Raw genomic sequence first — 12,271 nt, forward strand, 5'->3', positions numbered from 1 at the left:
CCCCTACGTCTCCGCCCCTCGGATCCCACGGGGTCCCTTGCGGCCCTCCCACTCCTCGCACCGTTGGATCGCTTTGCTCACGGCGCTATCTCTCGATAAAGTTGTTGTTGCGGCTTCCGCCGCGGGTGGAGGAAGATGGCGTCGGGTGGTGGTGGCTGTAGCGCTTCGGAGAGACTGCCTCCGCCCTTCCCCGGCCTGGAGCCCGAGTCCGAGGGGGCGGCCGGGGGATCAGAACCCGAGGCTGGGGACAGCGACACCGAGGGGGAGGACATTTTCACCGGCGCCGCGGTGGTCGTGAGTTTGCACCCCTCGGGGTAGCAGGCGGGAGGGCACCCCGAAAGGGAAGAGAGGCTAAGCGAGAATCGGGGAGGTTGGGCAGAGTGGGCCCGGTGAGACCTTGCCTCGGTGTCAGCAGTCTGGGCCCCGGGGACCCTGGATGTGCTCGAAGCGGTAGAGCTTGGCTTTCCGGCCCCCAGGCGGGAAGAGTAAAGAATGAGGGTTGTGGTGCCTTCGTCGGCTAGCTCCCTAACAGCCGAGAACCGCCGACGCCGTCCTTTGACCCTGCAGTGTGGTGACACTACACGGATCCACGGGGTTATTTTGCAGGTCGTGTCCTGCCAAGGCAGATTCAGTAGGACAGAATAAGCGAATGGGATGCAGACCTTTCCCCCGTCTTACTGCTTCTAAGATGAATAGCGTTATGTGGACTAGCCTAGGGTGGTGACCCGCCCACCAGTTCTTTCTTTAGCCCAGCATTTACCGATAATCAAAGGCCCTTTCTGGATCTTAGTTTACAAAAGTTATGTTGATTCTTCTGATCTCTAGGAAAATCAGGCCAGAGGCTGGTGGAGAGAAGGCACTGCCAGATAAATCACTACATAGATCAGAAAGCTTTCTCCTTTTTAAAGGGATGTGTTCAAGTGCCCAAGTACCTCACTGGGAGCAAATCTGAAATGTGATGAGGAAATGGTGTTTCCCGTAATGTTACCGGTAGGAGGCCCTTGAGTGTAAGTTGTCGAGGTTCTTGGCATTTTGAACAAATAATTGGACAAAACGCACAAAATAACAAAGGAATGAAACACAAACGAAGCAGCGAAAGCAGGAATTTATTAAAGCGAGAAAGCACCCCACAGGGTGTGAGTGGGCCGGAGCAAGGGGCTCCAGAGCCCACTTACAAAGTTTTCTGGGTTTTAAGTGCTCCTTTTATGGTTCCTATGGGTTACCCCTTATCTGGATGAAGGATTTGGTCTGTGGCTAATTAAAGGCCGAGATGAATTGGCGTCCTGTGCAGATGAACGGATGGTCCCTGCTTGGCCTGCGGCCAGTCTAAGGCACTCTCCCTTTCCATGTGAGACGGGGTGGATGGGGAGGGTTGCAGGGATAGTAGCCTTTGATCCTTTGCCACTCGGGCGTGGGCAGATGGGTTTTTTCCTTTTGGTTTAGCTTTAGGAAGTTGGCCTTAATTGGCCTTAGGTTCCCTGCCCCCAAACCCAGGGGGTTCCTTTTGGGAATTCAGCTTTGGGAAGTCAGCACGAATTGGCCTTAGATTCCTTGCCCCCAGACCTTGGTGTTTTCTCTTTTAGAAAGTTAACGTAAGTTGACCTCAGATTCCCTGCCCCCAAACCTTGGTGTTTTTCCTTGATTCAGCATGAATTGCCCTTAAGTTCCCTGCCTCCAGACCCTATTCTTCTGCCTCAGTAATAAATATCCGGGTCTCTAATAAGAGTTAGGTATTAGAAAAAACTAATCTTTGTAATGTGGAAATCAGTAATCAGTTATGGAACCAGTAGAGATGTTTTGGGCTGTTTTATGAGAATATTTACTCATACCACTTGGTATAGGTTGTTCCAGGCTGTAAAATTCAATGCTGGGTCTGTGAATTTATCTATTTGGCATAATGCTTCTCTTCACGGTAGCTACTCAGTGTGTAACCAACTAAATAAAACAGCTATAAATTCTTTATGCAACATGTGGTCTGAAAAAGTTTGAGGCTTTCCTCATTTGTGTCAGATTTTCCCTGTCCTGTATTCAGAAATTGAGTCCATAATCTCAGCTCATAAGGTGCTTGATAATTCTAATATAACAACTAAAACTGTCAAATGAAGTCTCTTATTCTGAGAAATAATAAGTCTTTGTGACTGTCATAAAACAGGAAACAGTTTTTGTTTGTTTTTAGAGACATAGTCTCCCTATGTTGCCCAGGCTTGTCTTGAACTTCTGGGCTCAATGGATCCTCCCTTCCTCCTAAGTAGCTGGGATTGCAGGTGCATGCCTGAGAAATAATAAATCTTGCCGCTAATTTAGTCCTTCTGTATGTTATTTTAAATAAATATTTAGTCTGTTCCTTTAGTAATTCTTCTATAAGTCATGGAAGACAGCTACTGTTGGTAACTGCTGGAATGATGTGCAGACTGAGAATATGAAAACAGAAACTCTGACACTGAAAGTGATTGGTCACATAGGCAAATGTTGATTTATTTTCCAAAAAGGAACCTGGAAGAGTGAGGAGTTATTTTCTAGAGTTAACCTGAAGCAGTGGCCGAGTGCCATGGCTCACGCCTGTAATCCCAGCACTTTGGGAGGCCAAGGCAAGAGGATCACTTGAGGCCAGGAATTGAGACCAGGCTGGCCAACATGGCAAAACCCCATCTCTACTAAAAATACAAAAATTATCCAGGCATGGTGGCACGTGCCTGTAATCCCATCTAGGGAGGCTGAGGCACAAGAATCACTTGAACCCGGGAGGCAGAGGTTGCAGTGAGCCGAGATTGTGCCACTGTGCTCCAGCCTAGGTGACAGAGCAAGACTCTCTCTCAAAAAAAAAAAAAAAAAGTAGAAATTTAAAAAAGAAATGTAGGAGGCTTCAGTTTGATTCATCTTACCATACTTTATGGAGTTATCAATATCTCTTTTTTGTAAGACTGTAAAAATCCTTTGCCTAATTTCCAGCTAAAAGAGAGTTGAGGAGGTCAGAATGACCTTGTTCTACTGCAGAAAGCATAATTATTTTTATTTAGATATGATCTAGGAAAATTGAGTTGCTAAGGAAACTAAAATGCCACCTATAAGCCATTTTTCAAGCTGCCCATCCTGATGTTAATCTTCAGGATGCCAAGACCCCAAGATAGCTCACTAGTTTAACTGTCTTGTTAAACAGCCATAAAGAACAAATTATAATCCAATAAATGCTTTAGTTGTGAGCCAAAGAAGATAGAGGATTGCAGCACTTGTGGTATTTTAAAGAACAACATTGAAGAATTAAGTAATTAAGAGTGTGGGCTTTGAAGTCTGATTTAAATCTAGGCTCTATGGCTGGCTAGCTTATCCCTGGACATGGTACTTAATTACTCTCTACAGTTTCCTCACGTGTAAAAAGTGAATAATACTAGTATTTACCTCCACCACTATTGTGAAGGTTAAATTAAAATGCCTGTAAAGTGCTTAGAAGATGTTCCCTCCATAATAAACATTTAAAGAGTGCTTACTTTTTGAGGGCATGAGCTGTATTTGTTGGTGAGCATTTTGTAAACTGGAATTACTCTGAAAAAACCCACAAAATCTAATAATGGATTAGAAAAGTTAACATTAAAAATGGGTAATACAGTTGATCAAAGTCAAAACTATTATTAGCCTGGCATGGTGGCATAAGCCTGTAGTCCCGCATACTTGTGAAGCTGAGGTGGGAGGATCACTTGAGCCCAGGAGCTTGAGGCTGTAGTGAGCCGGGATTGCACCACTGTACTCTAGCCTGGGCGAAAAAGTGAAACCCCATCTCAAAACAACAACAAAACTAGTGATATTTATTTGATTAGCTAAAAGCCATCAAATAGACACTTAATGACTTCATTTTTTTGAGACATAGTCTCACTCTTTTTGTTCAGGCTGGAGTGCAGTGGCACAATCTCAGCTCACTGCAGCCCCTGCCTCCTGGGTTCAAGCGATTCTCCTGCCTCAACCTCCTGAGTAGCTGGGATTACAGGCACGTACTACCATGCCTGGCCAATTTTTGTATTTTTAGTAGAGATGGGGTTTTACCATGTTGGCCAGGCTGGTCAGGAACTCCTGACCTCAAGGGATCTGCCTGCCTTGGTATCCCAAAGTGCTGGGATTACAGGCATGAGCCACCATGCCCGACCGACTTCAATAGCATTTTGCTAATTTAAGTTAATCTTCATCTTTTATTTTGTTTCATGTTGGAGACAAAGAGGAGCATTGAAGAATTTTGAAGTTGAGGCATGTAAAGTTAAAACTAATTTATGGTATGCCCGTAATTTCCTGGGCATTGATACAACAACTGCTGCTGTTAATCATCCCATCTGCTCTCTTTTACAGCCCAAGAGGCTTTGTTAGTTCAGTAATTAAAGTGTGGTTTAATTTATACTTGAAAGAGCAGGCTTACACATGCATCTCAGAATCTGTAAACCAGTTACTTAAATGGGAGAGACTTGGCCAGGCGCAGTGGCTCATGCTTGTAATCCCAGCATTTTGACAGGCCGAGGCGGGCGGATCACAAGGTCAGGAGTTCTAGACCAGCCTGGCAACATGGTGAAACCCTGTTTCTACTAAAAACACAAAAATTAGCCGGGCGTGGTGGCACACACCTGTAATCCCAGCTGCTGGGGAGGCTGAGGCAAGAGAATCACTTGGCTTGAACCTGGGAGTTGGAGGTTGCAGTGAGCCGAGATCGTGCCAGGGCCCACCAGCCTGGGTAACAGAGCAAAACTCCATCTCAAAAAAAAAAAAAAGATACTCAAAAAAATTACTGAAATAAATTTGAAGTCATTGCTTTAAAACTACAAATAGTTTAGAGAGTTGTATAAGTTATGTATTAACATTTAGGCAGGAAAGGACATGGTCTTTTCAGAAACTACTCCTAAATCTGTGATCACTATAACATCTTGCGAGAGGAGGCAAAAGCTTTTTATTTGTTTGTTGATAAATAAATACAAGGTTTCTGTCTGTCTCCCAGGCTAGAGGGCAGTGGCACCATCATGGCTCACTGCAGCCTCTACCTCTTGAGCTAAGTGATCCTCTCACCTCAGCCTCCTGAGTAGCATGTGCCACCATGCCCAGCCAATTTTTCCTTTATTTATTTTTTTTAGAGATGGGGGTCTCCCTATGTTGCCCAGACTGGTCTCTTAACTACTGGGCTCAAGTGATCCTCCCACCTTGGCCTCCCAAAGTGCTAGAATTATATGCGTGAGTCACCACGCTTGGCCCAAGAACAATCTTTTTGAAAAAACTGGGGTAAAATTTACATGACAAAATTTACCATCTTAATCATTTTTAAGTGTATAGTTTAGTAGCACTAAGTATATTCACATTGTTGTGAAACAGAGATCCAAAACTTCCTCATTTTGCAAATCTGAAACTCTGTACTTATTAAACAGCTTCCACAGTCCCTGGTAATCAGTCACCATTCTAACTTTGTTTCTGTCAATTTGTCTATTTTTGATACCTCATATAAGTTGGAGTCAAACAGTATTTGTTTTGTGACTGGCTTATTTTACTTAGCACAGTGTCCTCAAGGTTCATCCATGTTATAACATGTGACAAGATTTTCTTCTTTTTTAAGGCTGAATAATATTGCATTGAATGTATATAGCACATTTTATTTATCTGCCAGTGGACATTTGGGTTTGCTTTCTCCTCTTGGCAATTGTAAATAGTGCTGATGTCAACATGAGTGTGCAAACATCTCCTCAAAATCCTGCTTTTAATTCTTTTGGATATATATCCAGAAGTAGGATTCCTGGATCTTGTGGTAGTTCTATTTTCAATTGTTTGAAGAACCTCCATACTGCTTTCCATGGTAGTTGCACCATTTTATGGTCCCACCTCAGCTTTTTAAAACCTGTTTAATTTTGAATCCTAACCAACCTCTGGTAACAGATACCAAATTACAGCTAGATAGGAGGACTGAGCTCTCTTATTCTGCAGCCCTGTAGAGTGAATGTGGTTAACTATATTTATTGTATATTTTCAAAAAGCTTTCTGAAAGAGAGGATTTTGAATGTTTACAGCACAAAGAAATGATAAATGTTTGAGATGCTGGATATACTAATTATCCTGATTTGATCATTGCACATTGTATGCATATATTGAAATATCACTCAGAATCCCATAAACATGTACAATTGTCAACTAAACATAAAAAGAAAAAAATTAAAGAATAATGCTTGTTAAAGATTTTTTGTAGATATCAAGTTTTTTAAAAAGTTTCCTTCTATTGCTGTTTTGATAAAAATTTTAAAATATCTATTGAATTTTATTATTTTTTGACATCCCTTGGTCATGGGGTTTCTGTCTTAAATCTGTTATATGGTGAGCTGCTTTACTGGAGTGGACTCAACATGGTTATTGTATATTGTCTTTTTTGTATTTTTTATTGATATAGTTGTACATATTTTTAGGATACACATGGTATTTTGATATCTGTATACAAAGTGTGATGACCAAATCAAGGAATTTGGGATATTCATCACCTCAAACATTTATCTTTTTGTTGAGAACATTAGAATTCTTCTAGCTCTTTTGGAATATACAATAAATTATTGCTAACTATAATCTTCCTGCTGTCAAATACTGGAACTTATTCCTTCTAATTGTATTTTTGTACCCATTAACCAACTTCTCCTCATCCTGCCCTGCCTTCCCTTCTCAGCTTCTGGGAATCACCATTGTACCCTCTACCTCCATGAGATCCATGTTTTTGGCTCCCACAGATGAGTGAGAACACTTGACATTTGTCTTTCTGTGCCTGACTTCTTTCACTTAACGTAATGACCTCCAGTTCCATCCATGTTGCTCTAAATAACAGGAGTTCATTCTTTTTTATGCCTGAATAATAGTCCATTTTGTATATATACCACGCCTTCTTTTTTTTTTTTTTTTTTTTTGACACAGGGTCTTGCTGTGTCTCCCAGGCTGGAGTGCAGTGGCGCAATCATGGCCCACTTCCCTTGACCTCCTGTGCTCCGGTGATCCTCCCACCATAGCCTCCCAAGTAGCTGGTGCTACAGGTGCATGCCACCATGCCCAGCTAATTTTTGTATTTTTAGTAGAGATGGGGTTTTGCCACGTTGCCCAGGCTGGTCTCAAACTCCTGGGCTCAAGTGATGTATGTGCCCTCCTTGGCCTCTCAAAGTGTTGGGATTACAGGTGTGAGCCACCATGCCTGGCCTATACCACATATTCTTTATCCATTTATCCATTCATGGACACTTAGGTTGATTCCATATCTTGACTGTTGTGAATAGTGTGCTGGAATAAACATGGGCATGCAGAAGAAATATATATGCTTTGATATATTTGCTTTCTTTTGGATACATACCTAGTAGTGGGGTTGCTGGATGCTATGGTAGTTATATTTTTAGTTCTTTTAGTAATCTCCATACTGTTTTCCATAATGGCTGTGCTACTTCACATTCCCACCCACAGTGTATGAGTGTTCCCCTTTCTCCATATCCTTGCCAGCATTTGTTGTTCTTTGTATTTTTAATAATGTATTGTCTTTTTTTATACATTGCTGGGTTTGGATTGCTATTATATATTCTTTTACATCTACGTTCATAAGATAAACCTGTAGTTTCTTTCTCATGAAAATTGTATGGTTTGGGGAATTAAGATTATATGGTACTTTCTTTTTCTATTCTTTCAATAATGTTTATACTATTGGAATGATCTGTTTCTTAAAAATTGGTGGTACCTATAAAACTGTTCAGGCTTGGTATTTTTGTTTATGCTTTATGGAAAGATTGTTAACTATAAACAGTTTATTTCTCTGAGTGTTTATAGAGTTTGGTAGTTTTATTAAAAAGCCATAAGAAAATTGATGGTTAATCTCGCTAATACTTTAATTCTCTGTTCTGTGAAAGATGCATGGTGGTTGTTCCCAAAGATATAACACATCCTCATTAAGTTTCTTGATATTAGCCCTTCTCTGATCTTAATCAGACTTCTGAAAGTGAATCTTTATAACAGTATCTTTAAACAAAGGTGTATCACTTAGTTTGTTTAGTTACTAGTTTTGTCATTTATAGCTAATATTGGTAAAAATTCTAGTGTGTAGTGTTTTCTACAGGGGTATTGCCTCAAACACTTGTTTTTGGAGTTAACATACATCAAGTGGTCACATCTGGTCAAATGATCAGAAGTTGAAATTCTACCTTATGGTAAATATATTCTTGAAAAAAGTGATAGGTATATGCAAGGACTCATTTTAGTGCTCAGCTCAAATAGTAAAGTTTTACTTCTCATAAGTTTAGATTTCCCTGAAATACATAAACTCATTAATTTCTTGATCATTGTATTTTACTGGCAATTAACTTAGCTTTCAGAATTATGGAGGAAAAGCTAATAAAAGTAATTATAGAACACCAGTTTTGGAGTGAAGGGTTTTTTTTTTTTTTTTTTGGGACGGAGTCTCGCTGTGTCGCCCCAGCTGGAGTGCAGTGGCGCGATTTTGGCTCACTGCAAGCTCTGCCTCCCGGGTTCATGCCATTCTCCTGCCTCAGCCTCCCGAGTAGCTGGGACTACAGGCGCCCGCCACCACGCCCGGCTAATTTTTTTGTATTTTTAGTAGAGACGGGGTTTCACCGTGTTAGCCAGGATGGTCTCAATCTCCTGACCTTGTGATCCACCCTCCCCAGCCTCCCAAAGTGCTGGGAATACAGGCGTGAGCCACTGCGCCCGGCCCAGGGAGAAGACTTTTAAAGATGGCTAATAGGCTGGGCACTGTGGCTCATGTCTGTGATCCCAGCACTTTGGGAGGCCAAGGCAGGTAGATCACCTGAGGTCGGGAGTTCAAGAGCCTGGCCAACATAGTGAAACCCCATCTCTACTAAAAATACAAAAATTAGCTGGGTGTGACAACGCATGTCTGTAATCCCAGCTACTTGGGATGCTGAGACAGGAGAATCACTTGAACCCGGGAGGCAGAGGTTGCAGTGAGCTGAGATTGTGCCACTGCACTCCAGCCTGGGCGACAGAGCAAGACTTGATCTTAAAAAAAAAAAAAAAAAAGATGGCTAATAATAACCTGACTTAAAATTTATTTAAAAGTAGGGTTTGGGGCCGGGCATGGTGGCTCACGCCTGTAATCCCAGCACTTTGGGAGGCTGAGGTGGGTGGATCACCTGAGGTCAGGAGTTCGAGACCAGCCTGGCTAACATGGCGAAACCCTGTCTCTACTAAAAATACAAAAATTAGGCAGGCGTGGTGGTGCGTGCCTGTAATCCCAGCTACTCAGGAGGCTGAGGCATGAGAATCGCTTGAACCTGCAAAGTGGAGGTTGCACCACTGCACTCCAGCCTGGGGGATACAGCGAGACTCTGTCACAAAAAAAAAAAAAAATTAGGGGCTTATGAGAGAAACAATAAAGGTTGCCGTCAGACTTCTGGTTTCTGTAAGGGTTGCCAACCCATTGTTTACTTAGGTGGTAAGGCCACTCTGACAACTTGGCCATTTGTAGTTCATTAGTTTGGACTGGAGAAAAGAAAAAAAAAATCTGATATCTCTTCCTTGGTCCTCAAGCTTCTCAGCACTCAAGTAACTTTTGACATAAATAAATCATGAGTAGCTGATAGTTACTAGAGCAAGTAGCCGTAAGTATCTCATCTCCAGGAAAAGCTGTTGCTCAACTTTTTCTGGCTTATTCTTTTGCTTCGTCACGTGGACAGCTGGAGCTTCATTCTGCTTTCAGAGCAGATTTGAACTGGGTTTGCTTTTTCAATTTAGAAGGTAATCCACCCATTAATACTGTGATTCTTCTGCGGTTTTCTGGGCCCTTTCTAAGTTTTGTTAGGTTGAGACCCACAAAGTTTAGTTGGGAAATTAAACCAGAGAATTCAGTAGAATGTCTGAGGCTAAATTTGGGGTCTCATGAGGTCTCTAATGGCCTTGCACGTGATTTTCCTTAATTAGCTCAGTGGTCAGCTTCATGCTATTTTCCCCATCCTTCCAGCTCTCCCTTTTCCATTTTCATTAGTCCCTCTACTCTGTATCTCAGAAGTTCTTTACCTTTTTTGTGCTGTGGGCCAATTGGCAGGCCCTGTAAAGCCTGTGGACACATCCCCAGAATAATGTTTTTAAATGTATAAAATAAAATACATTAAAATATGAAGGAAACCAATTATATTGACATTCAGTTTTAATAAATTAAAATGATTTTACATTAATAACATACTTAAATAGAGATGAGCATAAATGAGACTTTGAGATCTATAAAAACCATAATCTCATATAAGAATATCTAATATCAGTTACAATCTCAGGTACTTCTATTATGGTTTGTTGCTTATCTTTATGATTAATGTATATGCCAAATTTCAGTTCAAGGTTAATGAAAATGAAATTATAATAATTTTATTCCCATCCAAGTTCATAGATTACCCCCTGAAGTATGTGGCTAATGGACCCCAAGATAAGAACCCCTAGTTTAACTCCTTAAGCTATGGAGTTAAACTCTAGTTTGTAGAGTTAGGTACACCCTATTCTGAAATCCAGTGGACATTGAATGTCCATTCTCCCAAGCACAAATACTTTTAGTGCATCTGTGCCAGTTTTGAAACGTGGTGGGAGAGGAGTCACTGTCTGCTGTAGGCTGAATAATGCCCCCCTTCCTTTTCCCAAAGAAGTCCACATCTTAATCCTGCAACCAGTGAGTATGTTAGGTTATGTGGCAAGGGGGAGTTAAGGTTGAAGATGGAATTAAGATTGCTAATCAGCTGACCTTAAGATATGGAAGTTATCCTGGATTATCTGGGTGGGACAGTGTAATCACAAGGATCCTTAAAAATGTAAGACAGGCTATGAAAGACGATATGGAAGAGATGCAAAGAGATGAAATGTTACTGGCTTTGAAGATGGAAGAAGTGGGTCATGAGGCAAAGAACCCTAGAAGCCAGAAAGGGCAAGGAAACAGATTCTTTCCTAGAACCTCCAGAAAGGAACACAGCCCTACTGACACCTTGATTTTAGCCCAGCAAAACCCACTGGACTTTTTCAGAACTGTAAGATAATTTGCATTGTTTAAACTGTTAAATTTGTGATGATTTGTTGCAGCAGCAATAAAAACTAATAGGCTGTCCCACCTCACTCATTTCTCCCTAGAAGTAAAGGTGGCAAAACCAACAGTATTTCATGCTAAGTTCTTCCAGGGTGATTTTTAAAGACTCCATGGAGGCCCGTTTATGATCTGGGTATAGCTCCTGGGATAGATTTACTCCTAATTGTCCTTGTCCTGTTACATTAGTGTGATCACACAACTCCTTAGCTCTATCTTGCCTTACTATGAAATATACTAATTTTCCCTCAAAAAATGAGTTATCTCATCCTCCAAGAGCCATGTTACCTTACCATTTAATTTGGATTTGACCTCTAAATACAGTTATGTTTTAACAGTACCTACGTTTTTGAGATCCTTTGACTGTAATGTAAGGGTTTTGTGTGGAGCAAAGAGCAGTTAAGCAACATGAGGAAGAATCACAACTGGACAACCTAAAGGGAAGTTGCCTAGAATCACAGCAGTGCTTAAAGTAGTGAATGGCTTCGTGAGCTCTGAGGGGCAGCAAGCCCATGTCTGTCCTTCTCTGAGCTAAGAAAATTGTGCTAGTGGCCTGGAATGGCTTGAGGCTGGTAATTGTGGAGAAATACCTGCTCTTAACAAAAGTGCTGTCTCTTTCTGGCACACCTTTCTAGTACCTCTCTGCAAATTAGTATTGGTCTGTCTGTATGCTCTTTTAATTATAAACAGAAACAGTTGAACTCTTAAACAGGCTGATCAGTAGAACCACTGGCTAGAATTAACAGCCAAAGGGAGTAAGCAAGTGTTGGATATCCCAGCTAGGATTTTAGCTGCGAAAAGAAAAAAAAAAAAAAAAAGCAAGGGCGATTCTTTGGCATTATTTACTGTGTCACAAACAGTATTTTCATCACAGAGAATAGTTTCTTGCCTAGAAGTTTAGCCCCTTTCACACAGGTGAATAGTTATGTGACTTACTGACTGCTAAGGAGTTTTTTAAAAATATGGGTTATTGGCCGGGCGCAGTGGCTCACGCCTGTAATCCCAGCGCTTTGGGAAGCCGAGGTGGGTAGATCAGGAGGTCAGGAGATCAAGACCATCCTGGGTAACACAGTGAAACCCTGTCTCTACTAAAAATACAAAAAATTAGCCAGGCGTAGTGGTGGGCGCCTGTAGTCCCAGCTACTTGGGAGGCTGAGGCAGGAGAATGGCATGAACCTGGGAGGCGGAGCTTGCAGTGAGCCAAGA

General features: G+C 41.6%; 1 protein-coding gene across 4 annotated transcripts in view; it reads left to right on the forward strand.

Moving 5' to 3' along the window:
• Nucleotides 1–12,271, forward strand: part of SNX1 (sorting nexin 1) — a 44,098-nt gene that overhangs the window by 1,584 nt on the left and 30,243 nt on the right. The window contains exon 1 of one of the 4 annotated variants that reach the window (XM_004056312.5): nt 7–294. The exons of 2 other annotated variants lie outside the window; for them this stretch is intronic. In XM_004056312.5, the coding sequence (XP_004056360.2) occupies nt 136–294 (159 nt within the window). In that variant the 5' untranslated portion in view covers nt 7–135. Of the gene's footprint in view, nt 1–6; nt 295–12,271 lie in introns of those variants that run through there. One more of the 4 variants, XM_055362546.2, reaches the window with a different exon arrangement.

This window comes from Gorilla gorilla, chromosome 16 (genome assembly GCF_029281585.2).
Source record: "Gorilla gorilla gorilla isolate KB3781 chromosome 16, NHGRI_mGorGor1-v2.1_pri, whole genome shotgun sequence".
NCBI classification, from domain to species: Eukaryota; Metazoa; Chordata; class Mammalia; order Primates; family Hominidae; genus Gorilla; species Gorilla gorilla.